General features: G+C 36.3%; 1 protein-coding gene across 6 annotated transcripts in view; it reads right to left on the bottom strand.

Annotated features, from left to right (window-relative positions):
• Nucleotides 1–711: 711 nt before the first annotated feature.
• Nucleotides 712–25,456, bottom strand: part of MSR1 (macrophage scavenger receptor 1) — a 155,936-nt gene continuing 131,191 nt past the window's right edge. For 4 of the 6 annotated variants that reach the window (XM_032618601.1, XM_032618598.1, XM_032618599.1 and 1 more), the window contains exons 9-10: nt 10,772–10,960; nt 712–929 (exon numbers count right to left, since the gene is read on the bottom strand). In XM_032618601.1, coding sequence (XP_032474492.1) covers nt 796–929; nt 10,772–10,960 — 323 coding nt within the window. In that variant the 3' untranslated portion in view covers nt 712–795. Of the gene's footprint in view, nt 930–10,771; nt 10,961–21,604; nt 24,275–25,456 lie in introns of those variants that run through there. The other 2 variants (XM_032618603.1, XM_032618604.1) reach the window with 2 other exon arrangements.

The raw sequence follows: 25,456 nt of genomic DNA, 5'->3' as shown, positions 1-25,456 counted from the left end.
ACTGAGCTCCATGCTGAAAATGACATTTTTGATCCACTAATTAGCTGGACACATATAGCAATGGTGGGCCTGTGCCTTTTCCCATATGTCCTGCTTTCAACTAACTTTATAGTGCAGTTAAAAAAAAAAAACCTGTCAATACATGACCATGTCAAATAAACATATTGTTGTTAATGACCATGCTATTAGCCACGTTATTAATGACCATCTCAATATATGAGCATGTAAAACATGATGAGTTTTTCATCATGGCCAAAACATATCATGAACATTGCTATCTAACAGCTAAGTTATTGCACAGAGATCTTGAGAGCTGGATAAGATTCTTCCTTTAGAAATGTGTATGGATTAGAGATTTTGCCACCTTGGCACAAAAGAAGACTTTCCAACCCTCTCATTATTCAGAAAGTAATTACATTAAAATGAACTAAATAGATTACAAAGGAGACAAAAATTGTAATCTTGTGAAGATATAAATTGTAGCCAGTGATTGGGATGTGTTTCCATTATCACTGGCATTTGTAATCTAGAAGTTTTAAACTTCAATATATTCAATACATAAGTCATTATATTAGAAAATTCCATTTGAAAACTTAGAGAAGTTAGAATGGTTCAGATATAGACATATAGTAATTATGAAAGTATTTTATATGTTTATCCACTGATTTTTAAATATTCCTTTTCCGTGGACAAAATTCTTAATCTCTTAAATATTCATTAAGCTGATTTTAATGAAGCAAAGTAATAAAAATCATTTTGCAGCAATTTCATAAATGTGAATGAAAATATGGTGCATTATGTATTGCAAGTGACCCCGGCATCTTCAGCATGTGAACAGACTCTCACACCCCATTGTCTAATTTTACACTCTTCAATAGATGATTCTCTCCCAAAACAAAATACTTCATTCAGCCATATTGGACCAGTACCTGCAAAAATCAGATACAACTGTATTAATAAGTATAGTTTAGTGTTTATGTTTGAGTGGGAAAGAGCCATTAATTTATTCACCAATTTAACAAAAAAAATGTGTTGATCATTATCCATATACAAGTTCTGTGCTCTGTATTAAGATTCAAAAATTAACCCCCTGCCCCAGAAAATTTTATTTTCTGTCACTGTGTAACCAACTAAAATACTAAGTAATAAGAGGTGTAACAAAGGTGTATACAGAGTTCTATGAAATCATAGATTAAAGAACTATTGGTTTCCTCTAATGATTTAATAGTTTTATTTTTAAAAATAAGGAAGGAAATAAACTTTAATAATAATGGATATATGTAATGATTTAATGATCTATATGTATCTGTACAAGGCATATCTAGAACATAAGCAATCCTGGAGTTCTTTTCTTAGGTTCCAGTGTATTTCAGTTTGCATGTGTCTGGTTTACCAGACATGTTATCTATTTTTAATTAAACCAAGAGTAATATGATCAGCAAAGGGCTTATAAAATATCCTGCAAGAACATCATAGATTATTAAGTGAAAACGCAAGCAAACAACAAGAAAATGGCACAGCTAACACTTATTCTTTTTGTCCGAATTCTTCCTCAGACACATTAGAAGGAAAAATGGCCTGTCAGCATAGGCTACCTAGAAGACAATTAACTAAATAAACGTAACCGCCACTTTCAAGATAAGGACATTATTTTATCAATGAATAAGAAAACAACTGTTTTTCTGAAAGGAATTCATGGCAGGAAAAGATTACTTTAAAACGAGTGTTTGGAAATGTTTTTCTGCTATTCTCTAAAGATTTTTTAAGTGTATCACTATAAAAGTTTGTTCTTTTATACTTAAGACATTTGGGAGAGAACCTTTGAAAAACTTCTAAATGAATGATTTCATTGGGTTTTGTTAAACATGTAATATTGCAAACCTCCTAATGAATTTTCAAGAACATTTCATGTTGTCAAGAAACTGATGATTTAGCAGCAAAATTTCAATAAACACCTTTGCAAAACTGGTGGATGGTAAATAAATATCTTAATACTGTAAGCATAATCAACAATGCATTTTTTTCCATTTGAATCAATATGTTAAAAGGTTCTCTTTCAGTCACAAGAGCTATATAAAGCATATTTGGAAATGTCTTCAAGACTTAGAAACATACCTTTGTGTAGTTCTAAAAGTTAAATAAAGACTTATTTTAAACAGAGGCATAAATAATGGCACATATAATTACATTACTCTTAACTGATTTTTCAAATATTATGTCAGTTCAAGAAATAAAAATTAACAACATGTGCATGGTTAATAATGTGCATAATTGTATAGCAGTATGTGCCTATAATATATGAATAAATTTCCAAGATATTGGAAATTTTGTAATCACAATGTGGATAACATTTGACTGAACCCTAAAAAATGGAGGTTTTCTGTGTATGGAAAAGAAGTCATGCCATATAGTGGGGGCAGCATGAAAATGCTTGATGTATTAGAACAGTTAATGGTCTCCTGGAATCTGAAACACAAAGTATATTAATGAGGGGAGGAGGACTCTTTGGGAAGGTTGGATAGAGAGCTGGGACCATGCTATAAACATTTTTGAATTTTATGTTGTGAGTCACCAAAAGAAATATCATCAGAACTATATTTTAGAATTGTATGTTTGGCAGAAATGTGGAAGCTGGATTGAAGAAGAAAAAATCTATAAGCTAAAAGAACAGTTAATAGGATGTTTATATAGATATTTTCTGTGAAGACATGTTTCTTTTTACCCTTAGAACTAGGAAATTTTGATTTCCACATAGAAAATAAATAGGTTCATTCACTTAGTTCTTGAATAATTTGTACCTTCACCAGAAATATCCAAATACAAGAAAAGTTATATTTAGGTTTACATTATCAAGGTAACTGGAAATACTGTATTTTTCATTTCACATAATAGTAATTAAATCAATAGAATCCAAACAATGTTTCTATTAGACAAGCAAAGGTTTTCCTGGGCTGACCAATTATAAGAGTAGTAACTTGGACAGCTCAAGTGTTTTCTGAAATGTTTATAAGAGTATTAAGACTTTTCAACTTGAAATTTTAAGGCAGATAAAAAGGAAAAGATTAGGAGAATATGATCTCAAAGTCAGAAACCTTGCCAGGAATACTTTTTGGTTTCCAAATTGCTCTTACTAGGCATATCATGGTCCCTTTTCTGTTTGTGTTTGTATGTATGAGCATGTTTGTGAATGTGTGTTTATTTTAAATATATAAAGTCTATCTGAACTTTTTGGAAGTTGCTCCAAAGGGCTATTCAAAAAACACAGGCAAGGACTTCCTTGGTGGCTCCGTGGTTAAGAATCAATCCACCTGCCAATGCAGAAGACATGGGTTTGAGCCCTGGTCCAGGAAAATCCCACATGCTGCGGAGCAACTAAGCCTGTGTGCCACACCTACTGACTCTGCACTCTAGAGCCCACGAATCACAACTACTGAGCCCATGTGCCACAACTACTTAAGCCTGCATGCCTAGAGCCTGTGCTCCACAACAAGAGAAGCCACCGCAGTGAGAAGCCTGTGTACCACAATGAAGAGCAGTCCCCACTCACCACAACTAGAGAAAGCCTGCGCACAGCAATGAAGACCCAACACAGCTAAATAAATAAATAAATAAATAAATAAATAAATAAAACCTTCATAAAAAAACATAGGCAAATAATAACAATTGCACAAATAATAAAACTACTTCCATTTTAACATGTAAAGGAACCAAAACAGTGGGACATTTATGTATTATATTTATTGCATTTATGAACATTTATAAATTGTATAAATAAACATAAATAAAACTTTTGGTGAAAGCCAAAAATCTGTTGTGTTTGGGAGCATGAGAACAGTATGGTTCCATGGTTTCTGTACCCAGGGGACAGTGATGCTTTCACTCTACATTTTGTAGATCTAGTCACCAGATTTATGTCTCAGCAGTGCAGAATTTTTACAATCCAGGAAAAGAGAATTAAGGGTGACAATCCTCTCAATGTCTGAAGTATCCAGAGGGCATCCCCATAGGGGAAGCACAAGATAGATATTATTCAGTCAATGTGCTGACATGTGAGCACAAGTTTTTAGAAACCATAGTAGAGGAAACCATGAATATTAGAATACCAAAGCTGTAGTAATAACAATGAACATTTAAGCCCACTTTTTTAAGAATTTACTATGGGGCAGAAAATATTCAAAGTACTTTTGAGTTGTTATCTCACTGAATTCTCAAACAACCTTAAAAAGTTAATAAATGCTATTATAGTGTTGTTGAGGAAAGTGAAAATCAGAGAGAAAAAGTAACTCCACCCAAGGTCACATAGCTAATGCCTAATGGAGCCAGTATTCCCACCCTGGATCTGCCTAGTGTCAGTGCCTTTAATCAAAGATTTACTGCAATCCCCTGCATTATTAGATTTGGTCATTTAACAAATCTCTTTTGAGCGCCTATGTGAGTGAACAAAAATCAGAATCCATTCTCTCTTGGACTGACCTTCTAGTGAAGGCTTCTGTTTTAGATAAATGCAGCAACTGAGGTCACATGTGTAATTAGTGGCAAAGCTGATTCTTGTATTTAGAACCCCTAACTCATATTTCAGTGTTTTTCTCACCAAGAGCATATGGATGTGATAAATATATTGTATTATTCAGTAACTCTGGTCTTACGCTATGTGGAAAAGATTCAGACACAGTGAACACGCTAGGTCTTTTCACATATAATTTAAAAAATTTACTTCTAATAACTTTGTAAAATATTGGCAATTATTTCCATTTCACAGGTAAATAAACTGAGACTCAGAAAGGATGCATGACTTTCTCAAAACAACAGAGAGAATAGAGCCAAGCAAGAGAACATGATGACATTTAAAACTTAGAGCTATTCATTGACTACAAAGAAGCCCAGATAGTTATAAAAATAATTTTCAAGGATTTGCTGTTTTATTTTTATATTAATATATTTGGGACTATCAAGCCTAAGGAAAAAAATTATTTAATACTCATGTCCCATCTCCTTCCAAATTGTTTTCTGCATTAAAAATTAATGCCAAGGTAGCATAAAATGCCTAAAATTTTATCTTCATGTGCACCTCAAAGATTAAAAAAGAGATCTGTTTTTATTTCTTTAGGTAATAACTGTTACTCAAGGATATTTTTTCTTGCTGCTGTCATTGTTATTTTTTGCCTCTGAGTTATCCTTTCTACTAGTGGAAACCTATGCAAAATTGATGTATATATTTTAGAAATGTTTTTATTCTCTAGTCCTGTTTATCATCTATTTATCTATCTACCTAACCATCTATATATCTACGATCCCCTTTACAATTTGAAGGCTGCATAAGGAGGACAGATTGACCAACTTTGTGTTTCCAAAAGCAGACAACAATAACCGTGTTGTCCATGGCTTCTGGAATTTTATGAGCTTGGTTTGTGATGCTTAAGAGTATGCTTGACAGATGATACCATTTCCTCTTAATCTCTCTTTTAAAAAGACAAATATTGATATTTCTTTGAGGGATTTGAGTTTCCTTAATCTTCGGTAACACTGCTTTTATTTTAAAAAATAATCATATTTCAAACATCAGCCAGATATACATTGACACGATGAGATTTGAGATTAGCTCCTGAATGGATAAGTGGGGAAGCAAAAATCACTAATGGTTAAAGTCTCCGAATGAATTTTAATTACATCCAGTCAAGGCTGCGTGACGTGCATTTATATCACTTTAAAACTTCTAGTTGGGAACTGCTTTGTCAACAGTTTCTTCTTTGAGAAAGCATTCTGGGTTTTTGTTTTTGGATCAATGTTAAAAATGAAATGGGGGGGCTTCCCTGGTGGTGCAGTGGTTGAGAGTCCGCCTGACGATGCAGGGGACACGGGTTCGTGCCCCGGTCCAGGAAGATCCCACATGCCGCGGAGCGGCTAGGCCCGTGAACCATGGCCGCTGAGCCTGAGCGTCTGGAGCCTGTGCTCCGCAATGGGAGAGGCCAAAATGGTGAGAGGCCCACGTACCGCAAAAAAAAAAGAAAAAAGAAAAAAAAAATGAAATGGGAATCAGAATAGAGAATGGGTAAACTTAGACTATAGTTCTGGATTCTAGTTTTGTGGTTCTGGAGAAGCCACTCATTTTCCCTGTTTTATTATATATGCAGAATAGAGAGGTGGGGGGTCGAAAGAGCTTTAAGATTTCATTTCCCTTTAAAATTCTGTGATCCTAAGATTCTGAAGAAGCAACCTCTTTAGAAATGAAGTTTTTAAGGTTAAAGAACTTAGGACAGTCTGCTTAGTGGAGAGACAGGGTGAGGGATGGATGTTGAGTGCTCTCCCCACGACTGCCACAATAGCTATGTAAATGGGGCATGTTTTGTGACAGTTCTGTCAGCTTTACTTAATTTTATATGAAAAGTGGGGCTGTAATATCTATTTCTCACAGGCACTGTAAGCACTGCATGAGATCGTATAGTAAACACCTGATAAACAGTATTATTCAATACTTAGTATTTATTGCCTTTGTTACTGTAAGTAACAGAACAGACATGTTAAGAACCCTATTATAACTCTATATCAGGTTCCATAATACCCAACATCTAAACATTTACATTTGAAAACTTTCAGTGCGCAGGGAGCAGTACATAAGAATTAGAGTTCTGACCTATTGATACATTTTATTCATCTTTGAGATTGTTTTTACTTCCAATCACTAACGGATAGTTCAGAGATGCAGAGTTATATTCTTGATCTCCTTCAGTTTATTCTTGTAATTTTTAAAAAATTCCACTCAGAAAATTGATTGTGGAATGTGAAAGGGGTAATGAATAAAAGATAGCATTTATGTTTAGAATTTTCTTTTGTTTCTGCTTTTAAGTTCAGAGCTTCAGCACCAACTCCTTTAAATTTAGGAGAAGATGAGATAGCTGCTCCAGATCCAGCTCTTACCTCCTGCATCAGCTGACAGGCTCAGATATGCCTGGAACAAACTCCCGGACTACCACTGTCCTCTGACAAAGCTCATCCAAGTTTGCTTCAGGGAGACCACCAGGATGAGAGATTGGAAAGCTTGCATAGGGAGAGAAGAGTCTCCCTCTCCCTTCCCTGCCCCGTGCAATGGCAAGCACCAGAAGCTTCTCAGTGCTTCCTTAATTTAACCTTTTTGTCTACACAGGAAAAAGAAAGAACATTCCACTTTATGCAAATGGTGCAACCAGATGAAAGAACCCATTTAAAGGAGTGTGCTTTAAGCTTTGTTCCTATAATTCATTTTCTTTGTAACTGCAAAACTCATTGTTCTTAAAGCTAATAAGGATTATCTCTGGTAAGCCAGGTTTGCTATTTTAAAATGAGAAGAAAGAAAAAAAAAGGAGAGGGGGAAACTGTGTCCAGAAAATTGTATTCTTTCCTTAATGGGAGGAGAGATACAAAGGAGATAAATTTAAACTTTTATCTTCTTGTTTCAATTTTGATAATAATGCAAAATATAGTATTAATCTGATTCTTCTTACTTTCCTATGAGAATGACACATAATTAAAACTCTAGTGCATTCCTCCTCCTCTCTCTACCCCTCCACTCATATTTCTAGGTTTCCTTTCCAGTCTCTGTTCTGCATTCAAAATTACTTTTTCTTTTCCTCCTGAATAAAACTGCAAATTTAAGGTGGAGGAGTGGAAAAAGGAGGCGTTGAAACAGCTTTACATGAAAAGGTGGTTTACCATGACTAATCCAACATCAGTTTACGATGCAAGCCTGTTTCTTAAAATACAATGTACAATGAAGCAGATCATGAACTTTATTTTTTAGATTCTTTTTCTCCAGAACAAATCACCTCAGTTCTATTCTTTCTCCCAGCTCATCTTGCTTTATTATTTTAAAATTCTCATCATCATTCTTCAGTTTTGGGGGACTGAATATGCAGAGAGCTGATACAGAGCTGGATGTGTGTGGAGCAGAGTGGGAAGATTAGAAGAGAAGGTTACACAGAATGCTTCTTAAATCACACCTCTGTACTGTGGGAAAGACCACATTCAACTTTACCACCCTTGGAACATCGTGAATATCGCTCTACAGTATAACATGGATCTGACTTTCCTACCATTCAACTAGGATTGCAAATAAACTTGTAATTATACAATTGGCAGTGCTGCTACCAGTGATCTCTGTCACTCTTGAGCAATGCTATGAGTCCGGCTTCGTAATGGGCACTTTCTATACGCAGCTCATTTCAGATTAAAATAAATCTGCTGGGTTGTTATTATTATTCTCATTTTATTGGAAAGGAAACTGAAAGTCTGAGATGTATCAGAGCTAAGGTTTCAACTCCTATCTCCTTAGTTTATATTATAAAACTTCTAGTCTTTCCAGTTCAGTTTGGTAGGTATTTGAGAATGTGAGAGGAAAAACAAAATTCTGATATATCTCACTGTTTTATTATAATAAAACTCTAGTTTAATGTATAGGATCACCAGCTACCATAAATACAAAGCCTCACTGAAAATGGATACTCATCTTAGAGAAATAGTCTGTTACCTGAAGAAAACTTGAGAGAATCGTCTCCATATAGCCAAATGACTCATTTCACATGAGACTAAACTCTATTGTTTCTTATATAAATAATGAACTTTCTTCTTTTTGGCCAGTACTTCAGAATATGTATTTTATTCCTTTCTTACCAGTGTTTTAGACTAGAAATCCCTAGAGGTATAAGCAAGAATGAATAAAAGCTGTGGGGAAAAGAATATTTTACTTGTGAGACTAGGCCTGCAAGTTAATGGAATCCTGAGATAATAGTCTCCAATTGTGTGTTTACCATCTAGGTTTAGAACCTCAATTGAAGAACAGCTTTGAAATCTATGGCAAGGCTTCATATTCGTAAAAAGAACAGAGCTGGCATATAATGTCTTATTCACTTTCCCACCACAGATTGTATTTGAAATGTTTTATACAATTATGTATTTTAAATAAATGGCCTTTCATGCTATGGATCTTAGTTACCATAGAAATGGATTTTTTCCTCACGGAACATTGTAGAAACCCAGATTGGCAGTTTAGTCTTCCTAAACAATTCACTGATTCATTTGATTTTCTAGTGACTAAGAGTTAGGGATTTTTTTCTTTTCCCCTTCTGTGGGGGAAAAAAAAAAATCCAGCTTATTGCTGTTTAAAACAATTCATTTAAGAGGTAAATTTTACAGCTGCAAGGATGATTTTGGTCCGACACTTTTCAAGATGGGGAAGAAGTTCTGAAAATGTAGTAGAAATGGAAAATTTGGAAATTCCAAAGATCTATTGGATGATGGCAAATTATGGATATTTGCCATTTCCTTTGTTTCTTCTATTCAAAACTCTAAGGCACAAATTAAAAACTGACAGCTGGAGGCTTGAACCTGGGTGCAGAAACTTTCAACATCATCACTCTCTTCCGTCTTGTGCTTAGCCTCTTTATGAAATTAAATAAAGTTTCTGGTCTCTAAAGACTTTAGAACCTGGATCCCTGCTAAAATTCATCTCTTGAATTTGATAAAATGAATTCTTTTCGTAAAGGAATAAAGGATATAATTGTGATCTTATTATCTTATCTTATTATTAATACTATTTATGTGTTTAGCACAATGCCTGACACATATTTATTACTCAATAAACTGTAGCATAATAGTACTTAACAATCTATTTTATGAATTTAAGAACTCTATCTTATCTTGTTTAGTCTTTTGACATACTCCACTATTTTATCATCATACACAAGATTATCTGGTAATACTGTTATTTTATCTCTATTATTTTGCATACAATTTCCTATTGCCCATATCTATCTAGGAGAATAACACAAACTCAAGATGGGCAAATCTTTTTTTTTTTTTTTTTTTTTGGTCAACATGAACTTCAGAGATACCAATTATCTATCACATATGGACAGTAGAATAAATAAAGAGGAAATATTGACTATAAAATTCTAGTTTACCTATATATGGCTATTTTTTCCTAATCTTTCCTTCAGAATTGAAGCACTTATATATGTTTAATTATACATAAAACCTATTATTAGGTGCCAATTTAGAAAAAAAAATGAGGTAATAAAAATATCATGGGTAAACATGCAAACATTTTGTCCCCAGCAAATTTTCTTCCTAGCTCTTTCCATACATTCACAGAAGAAGTTACTGAGTCATCCAGATGAAAATATGCAGATACACATGCAGCAAAAAAATTATTCGATTCGACCTCAAACAGAGGGGAAAGTAACATTTCTCTTCCCTTATTTCTCATCAAGTTCCTTAAAGGAGAAGTCACAATTAGTAGGCATAGAGAACCCCGTAAAATCGCCTCTTTCTCTTTCATGGTTTTTCACTGTCCTTTCAGAATAGAGGTGCTCCATCGTGGACTAAGGTTTGGGAAGTAAATGCAGAAGCTGGTACCCACCACCCACCCTCCAGTTCCACAGAAGAGAAAATGGGGGAGCACGTGGACTTGCCCAGCTGCCCGCAAGACCCAGATATGTAAATGAGTTTCCCAGGAAGTCATGCCTTGTCTATATAGTTCACTGGCTCCTGTTGATCTGCTTTACCAGTAATTTTCCATATTTTCCTCTATTGTCCAACTAACTGATTGAGTCTAAACGAAATTTAGACATTAAATGTTGTCTGAGAGCATCTTTTTTTTTTTTTATCTCTATCTTTTCATTTCTACTTTCTAGGAAAGGCCTTAAAAAAAGAATCCTGCTTCCTATTCTACATGTTCCTGTCTCTACTTGATTGTATGTACTGGAGAATGCCTACATTTCATTAAAAAAAAAAAAATTACCTTGTCCAAAATAAGCTCCCTTATGCACATTTCGAGCACCCTGGTATCCCAAACTCCTACAGATGACCTGTCCTCCACGCAATTCCCAGCGGTCGTCACAAACTGTACCCCACTGGCCATCATGGAAAATTTCCACTCTGCCTTCGTGAGGGCCGCTACCACCAACCAGTCGAACTGTCTTAGACGGTGCTGTCACAGAAACAAGCAGGGCTTAATTTTACATATATGTACATATTGCTTTATGCCTTAAAAAAAAAAAAAGCATTTGAGCGCATTTTTCCAGCAAGTTCAATTATTGGAATAAATATTAAACTTTCTAGCACCACCTATTGGTAAAGAGTTTAATTGCAAACATTGTACATATTGGTCAGATCTGAAAAGTAAATCTACTCTTGCTTTTTAATAAGTTACATCTATGAAAACACTGCAATGATTTTGTTCCAGTGACTTTAAAATTTTACAGCTACAAGTCTGTGAATGTTATAGAGATTTTTCATACTATTTTTAAAAATTTTAAGAAGTGATTGCTTTCTTGACGCACTAACACACAAACTGGAACATACATTCAGTGACTTTCAGTGATACAGGAGGTTGAGGAGAAGATATTTTATAATATCATAAACATAAAAATAGACCAAACATCCTGTTCTTTACCAAGAAAAACAAGGTAACTATAATGACAAAATCAATTCAGAAATAGCAAAGATATTCCTTGATATAAGCTCCCTGGATTTTGTCCCAAGGTGTTTTTCTTGTTTTGAAAAAGGATTAATGAGATAGAAATCAGACAAGTTTCATTTATTTTGAGAAATCGCTAAATCGGTAAACTTTGGGAAGAAATATACCATGTTTACAACAAAGTAACTTTGTTCTGCAATGCCTAAGTAATCAAAATTGCCATATATACGGTAAACTTTTATAAAACTTTGATCATGTGCAGTGATTTACATAAATATGAAATGTCTCTTTCCCATTTTTAAAACCAACATACACATTTTGAACCTAAGAACAGATAAAGTGCGTAAATAGTATCACAAAAAATTTCACTTAGAGTTAGAAAATTTCTTTAAACAGCCTGAACTACTCTAGTAAGCATTTGTTAAAAAATCATTTGGCTGAAGAACAGAAAAAGGCAAAGACAGAAAATAATGTTTAAAATTTGCTTAGTGCTAAATAAAATAAAAAATTCTCTAATAATTAGAAAAGCCAATGAATAAACACAGTTCTATTTAAATATATCTTTTCAAATATGAGTTTGAAGAACACCATAATATAAAAAAGCAAGATGCAATTCTTACAACAGAAATATCTCTGTAATGTGAAAATGGAGTTTTAGTGTATGGGTTTTCAGAACTCAGTTAACTAAAGAAATAGTAACTTTTGTTTTCTAATTTGAGCAAATTTTGTTGGAACAGTAATCCAACAATACGTAAACAAAATAAACAATTTCCTACAAGCCTGACTGAGCCACTCAGAAACATGAAAAGCAAACATTAACATGTAGTATTACAATTATAATTATTTTCTTGATTCGTCCAAAATATAAATCAGTGCTAAATACTGAATTAATGTAATAATGTCCAGGTGCATAAGCCCTTCCTCACTTAATAAACATGAGTTACAAACATTAAAAACATTTTTAAAAAGGAAAATAATTTGTTATTGCAGTAGTCAAACTTCCAATTACTAAGTAAAATACCTGGGTGACCCAATCATTCACTGTAAATGCCTAAGAAAATAGGAAATAATAATCCAGGAATAGATTGTGTAGTTTTAAAACATTACAGTCATGTAATAGTAACTAGTGCCACTCCCAATTATTTTACAGAAGTCAAAAATAAATCTCCCTGTGCTATGCTGCTACTTCCCATCAGCCAACTATTTTACATTCGGTAGTGTATATATGTGGATGCTACTCTCACTTTGCCCCAGCTTCGCCCTCCCACCCCGTATCCTCAAGTCCATTTTCTATGCCTACCTCTTTATTCCTGTCCTGCCCCTAGGTTCTTCAGAACCATTTTTTTTTTTTAGATTCCATATATATGCATTAGCATACAGTATTTATTTTTCTCTTTCTGACTTACTTTACTCTGTATGACAGACTCTAGGTCCATCCACCTCACTACAAATAACTCAATTTCATTTCTTTTTATGGCTGAGTAATATTCCATTGTATATATGTGCCACATCTTCTTTATGCATTCATTTGTTGATGGACATTTTGGTTGGTTCCACGTCCTGGCTATTGTAAATAGAGGACACAACCTTTAAAAGAATGACATAGCCATAGGACATGACATAAACTGGTTAGAACCAACTAGGTCTGAGATGGCAGACGAGCCTTCCACTGGACCTTGAGCCTCTGTATACGCTCACTGTAACACATCAGCATGCTAAATGACACACCCACAGGCTCGCTGACAGTTCCAAGGCTGACCATAAAAGGTCTACAAGTGGGTGGTGGCCCAGTTCCTGGAAATCCCCACCCTTTCCCCAAAATAGCTGGATCACTGTTCCCACTCATTAGCCTAAGAAATCACACCACGCCCCCCATAAAAACTGACAACCCTGTACCCTGGTGCTGCTCTCACCTTCTGAGATGGCCCACACTCTGTCTGTGGAGTGTGTTTCTCTCTAAATAAATCCACTTCTTACCTATCACTTTGTCTCTCACAGGATTCTTTCTGTGATGAGACATCAGGAACCTGAGCTTCATTAAGTTCTGAGACCAGGTGTGTGGTATCAGTTAAAAGATTGTGGGTTCAAGTCCCAAGCTGAGATGCACGGTTTAAGTTAGTCACCTGGAGCAGCTGAATCACCACTTGAATCTGCTCAGGATTCTCTCTCCAAATTTTATCCAAGAGCCTCTCTGTTAAGTTGCTTCATTCTTTCCTTTGATTGCAAGCTGGACATCTTTGTTCCCCAGTGAACATGTCTATTAACAACTCCTAAATTTATGTTTTACAGTCTCTTTCTCAGAGTCAGTTCTAAAATATCCAAGGAAGTCCTCCTATGACCTAGTTTGGGCGAGATGCCCATCTATGGACTAAACAGCTTGGGCCAAAGACAGGGTCAGTTACATTCACATGCCATTCCTGGAATGGGGGGAGGGGAGAGGCATTTCCTTGTTGAAGGTGAGTTTTGAGCAAAGACAGTAAGCCCAGTTCATCAGACATTTTAATAATCTTCGTGTATTTATGAATATTTATTATACTATATGTTTAGCCTGGTGTTCTTTTAATATCCCTGACTGTAGAATATAACTGAAATTAAAAATCCACGAGTTAGATAATCTGGGTTTTACTTATTCCTCTGACACTGTTTATGCGAGCTTATTAAACTATTCAATCTCTCTAGGACCAAATTTCCCAACTGTTAAAAAAGAGAAAATGATATTTGCTCTTAGTTAAAGCATCTAAACACAACTTCTCTGTGCCAGGCATTTTCCTTGGTTTCAGAAATTATTTGAATAAAGCATGTATCCTGCCCTCAAGATTCAAGTATTTCTGAGGTTATTTTGAAGGTTAAATAGTTCATTCTTTAAGATGAAGTACAAATGTAAAGGTTTTACTTTTACAAGTTTTGAAAACTTTGAGGTTTACGTTTTGTGGAGAAAGCATTAGAATGAATATATTATCTTGATATTAATCACCTTATTAATTTTTTAACTACTTTCCTATTTAATACTTATCCTTCTCAAAGAGGAGATCTTAACCAAGTAGGATGACATTTTACAGATAGACAAAACCTACCCTATGGTTTCAGATGTGAGTGTATTTGACCTCTGTTATTTCCAAACATGATAAATCTTGAAGAGACTCTTGGAGACCAGTAATGAGTAAATTATGGCCTTAAGCCAATCTCAGCTTGCTATCTATTTTGTAAATAAAGTTTTGGTGGAATGCAGCCATGCCCATTAGTTTACATACTGTGTAGGGCTGCTTTCAGGCTACACAGCAGAGTTGAATAGTGTGACAGAGACCTTCTGGCATGCAAACCAAAAATATTTACTAGCTGGTCCTTTTCTGAAAAAGCTTGCCAACCCCTGATATAGTTGAAAACACAAGACTAGTATGATAGAGAATTTCAGTAGGGAAAATCCTGCCATGTGACCCCTGGAACAAATAAGGTCATGATTAATCTCTACTTACTTCTCCAGTTTAACCCTTTGAAAACCTCTCCACCCCCTCTCCTTGCTCCCTTTAGTTCAATTATATAATTACTCACATTCCCAAATAAGCCTTGCTCTCCTTTATTTCTGGGGCTTTTGTTCCTCAATCCCCCCCACCCTTTCCTCCCCTCCCCACCACTGGCACCTCCCATTTCTTCACCCTCAGCCCCCAGTTTGGATTGGTATCCCTTCTCAGGCTCTCATAGCACTACTGCCCTACAAAGCACCGTAAACTAGGTAATTTTCTCTCCCAGGCTGAGGTCCTTCCCGTTATCTTTTCAATACCTGACCGAATATCACTTGATGAAGTCACTTGACGAAGAGTTTATGGTGTGAATGAATGAATTTTGACCTCTTCTTGATACGCCATCTCTATTACCTGAGTGGATTAAATTGGAAAATGCTTCAAATAGTAGTATTAGAAGTAGAATTTAGTATGTCACCAGTCTCTAGAGAGAATATAGTTTCTATGTGTAGAAGCAGTAAAGGAAGTTGTGAAGGAGAGGTTGACTTAAACATGAGTCTATTATAGGAAAAAACTATGTGTCTGTCCACGAAGAGCCCTCCAAGGTGGACCGGTCTGGTGGCAGGCCTGATCAGAAACCTCACATATTCCAAAACCTGATTATTTGTAGGTTTAGAGGATTTATCTCTTAGTGGCAGACTAATGTTAAACAGACTCTCGGGACTAAATGTCAATTCAATTTACAACCAGAAAAGTAGTTGCCTCAAAAACGGGAATATTTTTAACTACTTGACAAGGCCATTTTCTCTCTGTGGGCAATCTGCACAAGAAGTCAAATCACAATCAGTGAATTATTCGTTTAATTAATTTATTAATTTACAATGAGACATAGCTATGAGATTTTGCCTCTGGGTTTGGCCAGTGCTCTTTGCTTAACACATTTTTCTTTATATATGTTAATATATTCCATCAGGTTAGGTGGTTTGACATATCTCTGCTCTGATTCACTGCAGTTTAACTTTCTAAAGGCAATCTTACTCTTATTCCCTAGATTTGGAGGAAAGTGTAGAGTACTGATAATTTCTATATATTTTTAAAAGCCTGTGTGTAATATTAAAATATATAAAATATTTGTTACACAAATAGCTCATTCATATTTTTATAAGATACCAGACAAAAAATAAATAATAGAGTAGATAATTTACAAAGGTTTTCTAATCTAATCTGAGAAAATAACTTCAAATATAGTGAAAGTTAACAAGTTCACTAGTTATTATTGTTTTGTTTATTGAAGGCTTATTTTTAAAGGAGGAAGTAAAACATATATTAAATGTCAGAATAGAGGAATAGCTAAATTAATTATAGTATACATTAGATGGATAGTTTTAGACTCATTAAACATTCCTGTCAAAAGAATCATACAGAAAATAGAGAAAAATTATAATATAAAATTTAAGTGACTATATTAACATTAATGTTTCATTTTAATATGCCAAAAAAATTGATATATAAAAAGATTAGAAGGAAGTATCCAAGCATATTGACAGTAATTTTGTACAGGGGACAGAAATTGAATATAAAATCTTTTTATTATTTTATGAAATTATACTATTTTTAAAACTAAGATTAATTTAATTAAAATAAGCGGTGGCCAGATAGTCACTGATGTCCTTACTGTTTTAAAGGGTCTATGATTCAAGTTAAGCTGAAATTCATAAAATTGAGGGAAAGAACAAGCTCAGAATGAGAGATAGAGTATAATGTCCTTTATATAAAACACAGAAAATAATACCATCTCTCATTTATGCAAACATACATATGTAGTAAATATATAAAAACACGAATAGAAAGACACATGTAAACTCCATGATAGAAGTTTAACCTGGAAAAGCAAGGGAGGCAGGTATAAATGGGGCTTCATCTGTGCTAGTTAACATGACATTTCTTAAAAGAGAAATATGTGTAGTCCGTATGGTAAAAGGACAACACCTCTAAAATGCGGGTGGTGTGTACATGACTATGTATTAGCTATTTGTTGTAAACGTTCTTCCTTCTTTTCTTTATATTTGAAATCTATTTTATTTAAAGAAGAAATCTATTTTATTTAAAGTCCCATGTTCATGGGGACATTGATGGAGCCATCTATGAGCCCAAAATAAATTATAAAAATGCTTCATATACAAGTCTTTTCTTGAAAGTTAGGAAAAAATATTATGAACCCACTATGTTTGAGACAGGAAGGGGTCAGGGCACAACCCTTAAAAGAATGACATAGCCATTGAAGACACAACAAACTGGTTAGAACAACTAGGTCCAAGATGGCGGACAAGTTGACTTCTACTAGACCTTGAGCCTCATTATACACTCATTGTAATCCATCAGCATACTAAATGACATACCCACAGGCACCATGACGGTTCTGAGGCCAACCATAAAAGGCCAACCATAAAAGGCCAAAAAGTAGGCGATGACCCAATTCCTGGAAATCTCCGCTCCGTCCCCAAAACAGTTGGAATAATCCTCCCACTCATTAGCCTATGAAATTGCCCAGCCTATAAAAACTAACCACCCATATTTTGGGGACTCTTGCCTTCTGAGATGCCCCATACCCTGTCTATGAAGCGTGTATCTCCCTGAATAAAACTCCTTTTACTTTACTATGGCTCGCTCTTGCATTCTTTCCAGTGCAAAGCCAAGAACCCACACTTGGCGGTAGTCCCACGGACTCACGCGAGACCTGGGACGTGACCATCCTCTCGTGCCCCACTTTCTTTCTTGCAACAAGCTCTAGTAGACAAAATTTTAATTTGAAAGGTGAAGTCAGGAAGAATGTGGACTATGGGGTGTCTTTGCATTGTGCCCATCACTGCTACTTGAGTGGAAGTAAAGAACTGAGGTTAAAATGTAAAATGACTTTTGAGGAGTGTAGCCATTTCATTTCAATTATTATCATATTGTTTACCTCATGGTCATGCTTTCTTTTTTTTGTATCATTTATTGGAATTAGGATTTAGGGTTAAATTTATTACTCAATAGTAATTATTATATTTGAGTTTCAAATGTAACAAACATTTTTTTAAAAGTCTGGTTGCAAGTTGACCCAGAAGTCCTTGCAATATGGCAAAATTCCTCTAGAAAGGGAATTGATTTTTAAATTTAAGATAATTAGCTTAATGAGGTATTTGACTATGAAAGGCACATCCTGGTGTGAAATAAAACTCATTTTATGGCAAGACAAGAAAAATTTAAACATAAAAAAATTTTCTCTGCCCTTTGGATTCCACTCTTCCTTCTACTGTGCATTGTGTATCTGACTTATGCATCGACCAGACCTCCCCCATCAGCAGAAATACCTGCTCAACCATAAAGAACAACATTCTCCTAGCATTAGCAAGACAACTCCTTCAAAGATAACATTCCTTCTTGATCATGTACGGGATCACATGACTTACCACGATGACCCTTAGATCTGGATTATGTAAACCGTCAATAATACATCATTTTATGTACAGCCCTCTGCCTCAAAAAACTTATATAACTGTGCCTTGACTTCTAATGGGCAGAACAGTTCTCAGACCTGAGATGCTCTTGCTGAGTTATAATCCTCCAATTTGGCCCAAATAAAATTTTCCATTTCTTTCTTAGATTGACTGATTATTATTATTTTTTTACACTGGATATCAGATGTTTGGAGAAATAGGCTGAATTTCTTGGAAAAATAATTTAACAGATTTTGAATCTTACTCCAGCAGTCAAAGAAAACAAGTATTCTGTAAGCCCCCAAACAGGGTAAAGAGGAGAAACCAGAGGGAGAAGATTTCAGTGGAGCGCGAGTACACACAGTATTTTGATGGCAGGGGAGAGACCGAGGAGAGTAGCCAGTGAGGAAAATATGGAGTCTAATCTAGCCAGGAATTTTGACAAAGTAAAGTCTAAGGTTCAACTTGAAAGTTGTAGACTCTTCTGCTCACATTTTCCTGTTATGAATAAGTCTTCAGTAAAATTCTCTTAGATGCCCAGGTGGACCTAGGGAACATCCTGAAATGAAGGGAGAGGTGTGGTGCTGTGTTGGAATGAGTGATGTGGGGGGAAAGGAGCGATCACAGATGCACAGGCATGTGAGTTTCCTAGGGCTACGATATTAAATGGTCACAATTTGTGCAGCAAATTAAAACAACAGAAATTTATTCTCACAGTTCTGGAGATCAGAAGTCTGAAATCAAGATGTCTGCAGGGCTGTTTTCTCTTTGAAGGCTCTGGGGAGAAATCCTTCCTTGCCTTGTCTTAGGTTCTCATGACTCCAGCCAGTCTCAGTGTTCTTTGGCTTGTAACCGACTCACTCTAATCCCTGCCTCTGTCTCCAGCTTTTCACCATGTCTCTGTGGCCTCCTCTTATAAAAACGCCAGTTGTTAGCTTTAGGGCCCACCTGAATCCAACATGACCTCATCTTAGCCTAACTATACCTGCAAAGACCCTACTTCCAAATAAGGTCACATCCTGAGGTTTCAGGAGCACATGAACTTCTAGAAACCCTACTAAACCCACTATCACAGCCGTGGCAGGGATTTGAATGAGGAGACATGGGGAATATAATTTTTCCATATTTTCGTCAATCTACTTCAGACAGGAGGCACTGGAATTGCCTTAGAATGTGAGGTTGGTGCTCAAACAATTTTATTTCAATATTAAAGAACTGACCCCCAAGATTTGAGGACTGCAGAATAGCTGGGTAGTAGACATTTGGTTACACTGGAAATTAGTGACTTAGCAAAGTTAACCATGATGACACTGAACACCCATAGTTCAGCGACTTGAATAATTAAAAGACTGAGAATGTGTTGCATCAAAATAAACTGTACTAAACCTCAGATGATGTTGAGTAAATCTATTATAACTTAAAAGTTCTTACTTCGCAGTGGATTAAGCAGGATATGAGTGACAATTCAGGTGAAGCAGGGGATGAAAATAACTGTAGTACCCCAGGAAAGGGTCAGGACCTGTAGGTTAAGCCACAGTGGGAGATATTTCTGGGACACTTCATGTGCAAGCAAGTAACTGCTGTTCTAGGGAATCTCGTCTTGAGACTCACATTGTAGGGCAATGCATGGCCAGAGAAGCCAGGTTAAGGGAGCAAATGATAGGTTGTGAACTGGGAATACTTTGGTGGTCCAGTGGTTAGGACTCCATGCACTCACTGCCGAGGGCCCGGGTTCAATCCCTGGTCAGGGAACTAAGGTCCCACAAGTCACCTGGTGTGGCCAAAAAAAAGGCTGGAACCTATAACCTATGTTCGGAAAGTGCTTGAATTGGAACAAAAGAAACAATCTTGTATTAGTGTAAGACTACATGTACTGCAGAACAGGAAGCCAGGACCTGGTTCTCTGAAAAAAGCCATTTGGTCCTCCGAGGTCGTGGAGGCATGGGGAGTGGCGTGTTGGGTCTCTCTACTCTATCTGAATTCCGGCACATAACTGAAGGAATTTCAAATTTTGCTAATGCAAAAGACCTGGCTGGAATCGTATTGTTTTTTTTTTTTTCTTCTATCTCATTAGCTCTTGTGAGAATCAGGCTGTAAGTCAGCTGGGATAACTCTTAACCAGGATCAGTGCTAACCACTGGATTCACTGCTGATTTAAATCTCTATTTCAATTTACAAGACATATTATACGTACTACAAAGGAACACATGTACTGTGTTAATGGAATACTATATGTTTTTAGTGCCCATTTATGGAATCAGATAAAGCTTGAAACACCACATAACTGTCAGGAATGAGCAGCATTTGTCTAAGTGAGCTGGAGACATCACTGCTCAGACACACTCCGCTCTGCTGAAGCCTAGCTGGGCTACTGAGAAAAGGACAGTGCAGTTAAACAAGAGACACAATAAAAGAAGAGGACATCAAAGCAATCACATTATATTGGAAAAAAATGTTCAAATTGACCCAGTTACTGAAATAAAGGTAGAATATTAGCAGGTACCTTCTTCCCCTTGTGCATATGAGTAGTTCTCAATACAATAATGGAGGCTAGGCAAGCATTCTAGAAAGACTATGTTTCTGAGTTAATATACTTGGGGGAAGAGACTGGAGGCAATGGCTGGAATGGGATATGAAGGAAGAAACATAAACTAACAGAGATTAATTGAGAATATTTTTGGGGAATTTGACCTAATGGAGTTCATATTGTAAGAACACTTATGTTAAGGTCTTTCAATGATGAGGCTCATTCTAGAAAACCAAATTGCTCTTTACAAATCTCTTTCTCTCCCTTCCTTCTTTCTCTCTCCACACCTTCCGTATGACATATTTGTGGTATTTATATACAAAAAATACATAAAGCTAGCTGTGGGAGTGTTGAATGGAGTCACAGTTACAAATAGGGACTTTGGAGATCAATACACCAGGCTTTGTGATTCTGTTCTACCACTTAGTGGTGAGCTTCAGTTTCTAATCTATAAAATGGAAATGATGATAGGACTTACCTCAAAGGCTCTTCTGAAGATCAGATGAGATAACGCATTAAAGTCCCTGCATTAGAGAGTAAATATTTTCTAAAAGCTCATTATTATACTTATTTCATGTTTGGAAGAGAAGCCTTTACTTTGGTCAACTGAATGCTTAGAGAAAGACCAGAATTCATTTAAGGTTGCGCTGAGTCCTCAGCAGAGATTCAATGAAAGACACACAGATATTTCGTATCATTGTATGAGTTTCAAAATAAGACATTTACTCTAAATTCACATCCTAATTACAGTCTTATTGGGTAAAAAGCACAGTAGAAAACACTAACAAATGACACATTAGTAATTGGTATATTGAGGACAGAACCTCATACAAAGTGTTTCATTGTATGGCTGGAATTCTGTTTGCTTGAAACACATACACGTTCAAGTTAGGGTGAGAACACAGCAAACTATTAGGACAAGCTTTAGAACTTGGTGCAGACTTGTTTTCTTTTTATTGTATGTTATTAAATTTGGTGTAATTTGTGCATTTGAACTGGGCAATTCAGCCTCTACTTCTGTCTAAAGAAAAAAGCCTTTCTCCCCTAATTTGGAAAGTTCAGGTTCGTATTTGACACACTTAAGAATCCCTTTGCAGTCTGGGGTGTCAGATAACTGGTGAACCGAACCCCCTGGCATTGTCCCCCAGGGTCCCTGGGATCAGGGCCGTCAGTGGCAAGTGTGGACCAAATACTGCTGCAGAAGAAGAGGGCTCCCAGGTGCTGCCTGTTCCCCGGTACAGAATGGGGTAGGAAGTCCTACCCAATTAAACCACAGGCAAAAAGATACAACTCATCTTCAGATGTTTGCTTTAACTGGCTCGTCATCGTTGCCAGTTTGCTCCTACTGAGGATGATCTGATTCCTCTCTGCCCCTTTTTTTCCTGGAGACTTTGGTGTCAAGCCAGCACAGACCCAGAGTACCACTGACAACTTTAATTTGTTTCAACACTTCTCGGAGCTTTTTCATCTACAGCGTCTTGGGCTCACACTTTGTTCCTCAGAGCCTGGAATTCCCGTTTTATTAGCCTGACATTTTGTTCTGACCTCTGTTGACAGCTTCTGGCCTCTGGCGTGCACTCTGTTTAGTCACTCCTTCTATTTATAACTTATGCTCTTTTGCTCGGCTCAGACTCATTGATTTGTGATCTGGTCACACTTGCGTTGCTCTATCTAATGTAAAATCTTATCTGATTCTCCAGCACCTCTTTTTGTCCATGACATTTATTTAGCTTCTTGCATTTTCATTCGGCTCTCACTCCTGTCCCGATTACGGATTTTAAATGTCTGCATTATACCAGTGAGGAAGAGCAGCTCCAGTTCAGAGAGACCACGACCACTGAGAACTATGCCTTATGAGTGTAAAGCACTTTATAGTATTACAGAGCATCTGCATACACACAATATCTTATGTGACCCTCACAACAATCCAGTGAGGCAGGCAATACGATGCCCATTTCACTGGGGAATGAATGGAAGTGGGGAGACACACATAGGGACACTACTGAGAATTCTACTAGAACATTAATGTTGTGAATCCTGGGACTATGTGTTAAACCCTGAAGGAAGGGAGAGTTGAGAAAATTCAATCTGTTGATTAATAGAGAGACATTCAAAACTAACATGGAATCCCACATTTTTCCTTTTTTTAGTTTGCCTTTTCTTACGTTTTCTCCTTTCTCACTGTCAGCCCTTTCTTCACCTACACAAAATATCTCCAGTTCTACTGAAATATTTATTTTTCTCCAGGATCTATACTGGATATTTAAAGCATGAAGTACAATGAGTTGTGTTTAAAAAAATTTTTTTTTACAGTTTTTATTCAATAATGTAACTAGCACACTTAGGAACTTTGTTTTTTACACGTGCTTTTACCAAGGATACTAAATGCAGCAGGCTGGTGAAAAGATCTTTTTAGACTAAAACAATTTCATCATTTTTTTCAGCATTTTTTTTTTATGATCAAAATATTGTTGCTTGAAACAGCTTGGTATTTTAAGGAAACAAGTTTTGTTTTTTGGTTCAAAAATGTTGAATGAACTGCCCCAGCTCCACTAGACCTCACTATAAAACTTGAAAACAAATATGCCATAAATTGGAGAATAAGAAGACATAAATGCAAACTAAGCAAATCAAAGTCAATTTACCTTTTTAAAATTCTAAGGAATTAAAAAATCTTGACCTACTCTGAACACCTATGGAACCCTGTTCCTTCCCACCATATACCTCTGCTCTATTATATAACTGCCTGTTTCCATGTCTATGTCTTCCTGGGACGATTAGTTCAGGAAGTCCAGGGACAATAGCTATCTTATAAGCAGTTTAGTCCAGCTCCAGGAGGTACACAATAAACATATGCTGAATGAACAAACGGATTATTTTTAGGGCATCCCTATCTCTGGTTGAGACTGGTATTTTTGAGGGTAGAGAATGCACATATAATCGGTATCCATGAGATTTCTCCTGGAACCCGATGGGTTCAGAAGACACTAGATGAGTGGGTGGCAGAGGGCTCCTGGCCTAGCTCTGAGGAAGGTAGGAACAGCCCGCCAGTCAGTACCTGGGAGGCGTCCCAGCTCAGGATGGCGGTGATGGTGGGGTGCTAGAGTGGGTAGAGGTATGAGCAAGGGAGCAGAGACCCAAACAGTACCAAGGACCAGGAGAGGAAGGCATGCGGAAGCCAGGCACCATTCGGGAACCAGGGTTGTTTGGAGGAGCCACAAAGGGATCTTGGAATCAGTTGTGCTGTGACTTGTCCAGAGGTGAAGGTCCTTTTAGTGAGATGGTAGCACAGGGTGTCCCGTCCAACCCACCTGATCTTCAAAGGGGCCTGCCCTAATATGATCAGGGAGTTATGCTGGTCCTGACACATATGTAAAAGAGGAAATAAGAATGAAATTAGAACATTCTCTAACACCATACACAAAAATAAACTCAAAATGGATTAAAGACCTAAATGTAAGACTAGATACTATAAAACTCTTAGAGGAAATCACAGGGAGAACACTCTCTGACATAAATCACAGCAAGATGTGATAGATCTTTTCTGATCCACCTCCCAGAGTAATGAAAATAAAAACAAAAATAAACAAATGGGACCTAATTAAACTTAAAAGCTTTTGCACAACAAAGGCACCCATAAACAAAATGAAAAGAAAACCCACAGAAGGGGAGAAAATATTTGCAAACGAAGTGACCAACAAGGGATTAATCTCCAAAATATACAAACAGCTCATGCAGCTCAATATCAAAAAAACAAACAACCCAATCAAAAACTGGGTGGAAGATCTAAATAAACATTTCTCCAAAGAGGACATACAGATGGCCAAGAGGCACATGAAAAGATGCTCAACATCGCTAATTATTAGAGAAATGCAAATCAAAACTATAATGAGGTATCACCTCACACCAGTCAGAATGGCCATCATTAAAAAATCTACAAACAATAAATGCTGTAGAGGGTGTGGAGAAAAGGGAACCCTCCTATACTGTTGGTAGGAATGTAAATTTGTACAGCCACTATGGAGAACAGTATGGAGGTTCCTTTAAAAACTAAAAATAGAGCTACCATATGATCCAGCAATCCCACTCCTGGGCATATACCCAGAGAAAACCATAATTCGAAAAGATACATGTACCCCGATGTTCATTGCAGCACTATTTACAATAGCCAGGACATAGAAGCAACCTAAAGGTCCACCGACAGAGGAATGGATAAAGAAGGTGTGGTATATATATACAATAAAATATTAGTCAGCCATAAAAAAGAATGAAATAATGCCATTTGCAGTGACATGGACTGACCTAGAGATTGTCATACTGAGTGAAGTAAGTCAGACAGAGAAAGACAAAGACCATATGATATTGCTTATATGTGGAATCTTAAAACATGGTACAAATGAACCTATTTACAAAACAGAAATAGAGTCAGAGATGTAGAAAACAAAGTTGTGGTTACCAAGGGGGAAGGGGGGGCATAAATTTCAAGATTGGGATTGACATATATACACTATTATATATAAAATAGATAACTAATAATAACTTA

This window comes from Phocoena sinus, chromosome 21, assembly GCF_008692025.1.
Source record: "Phocoena sinus isolate mPhoSin1 chromosome 21, mPhoSin1.pri, whole genome shotgun sequence".
NCBI lineage: Eukaryota > Metazoa > Chordata > Mammalia > Artiodactyla > Phocoenidae > Phocoena > Phocoena sinus.
The sequence above is the reverse complement of the archived record's forward strand: the minus strand, read 5'-3'. Positions and strand labels throughout refer to the sequence as shown.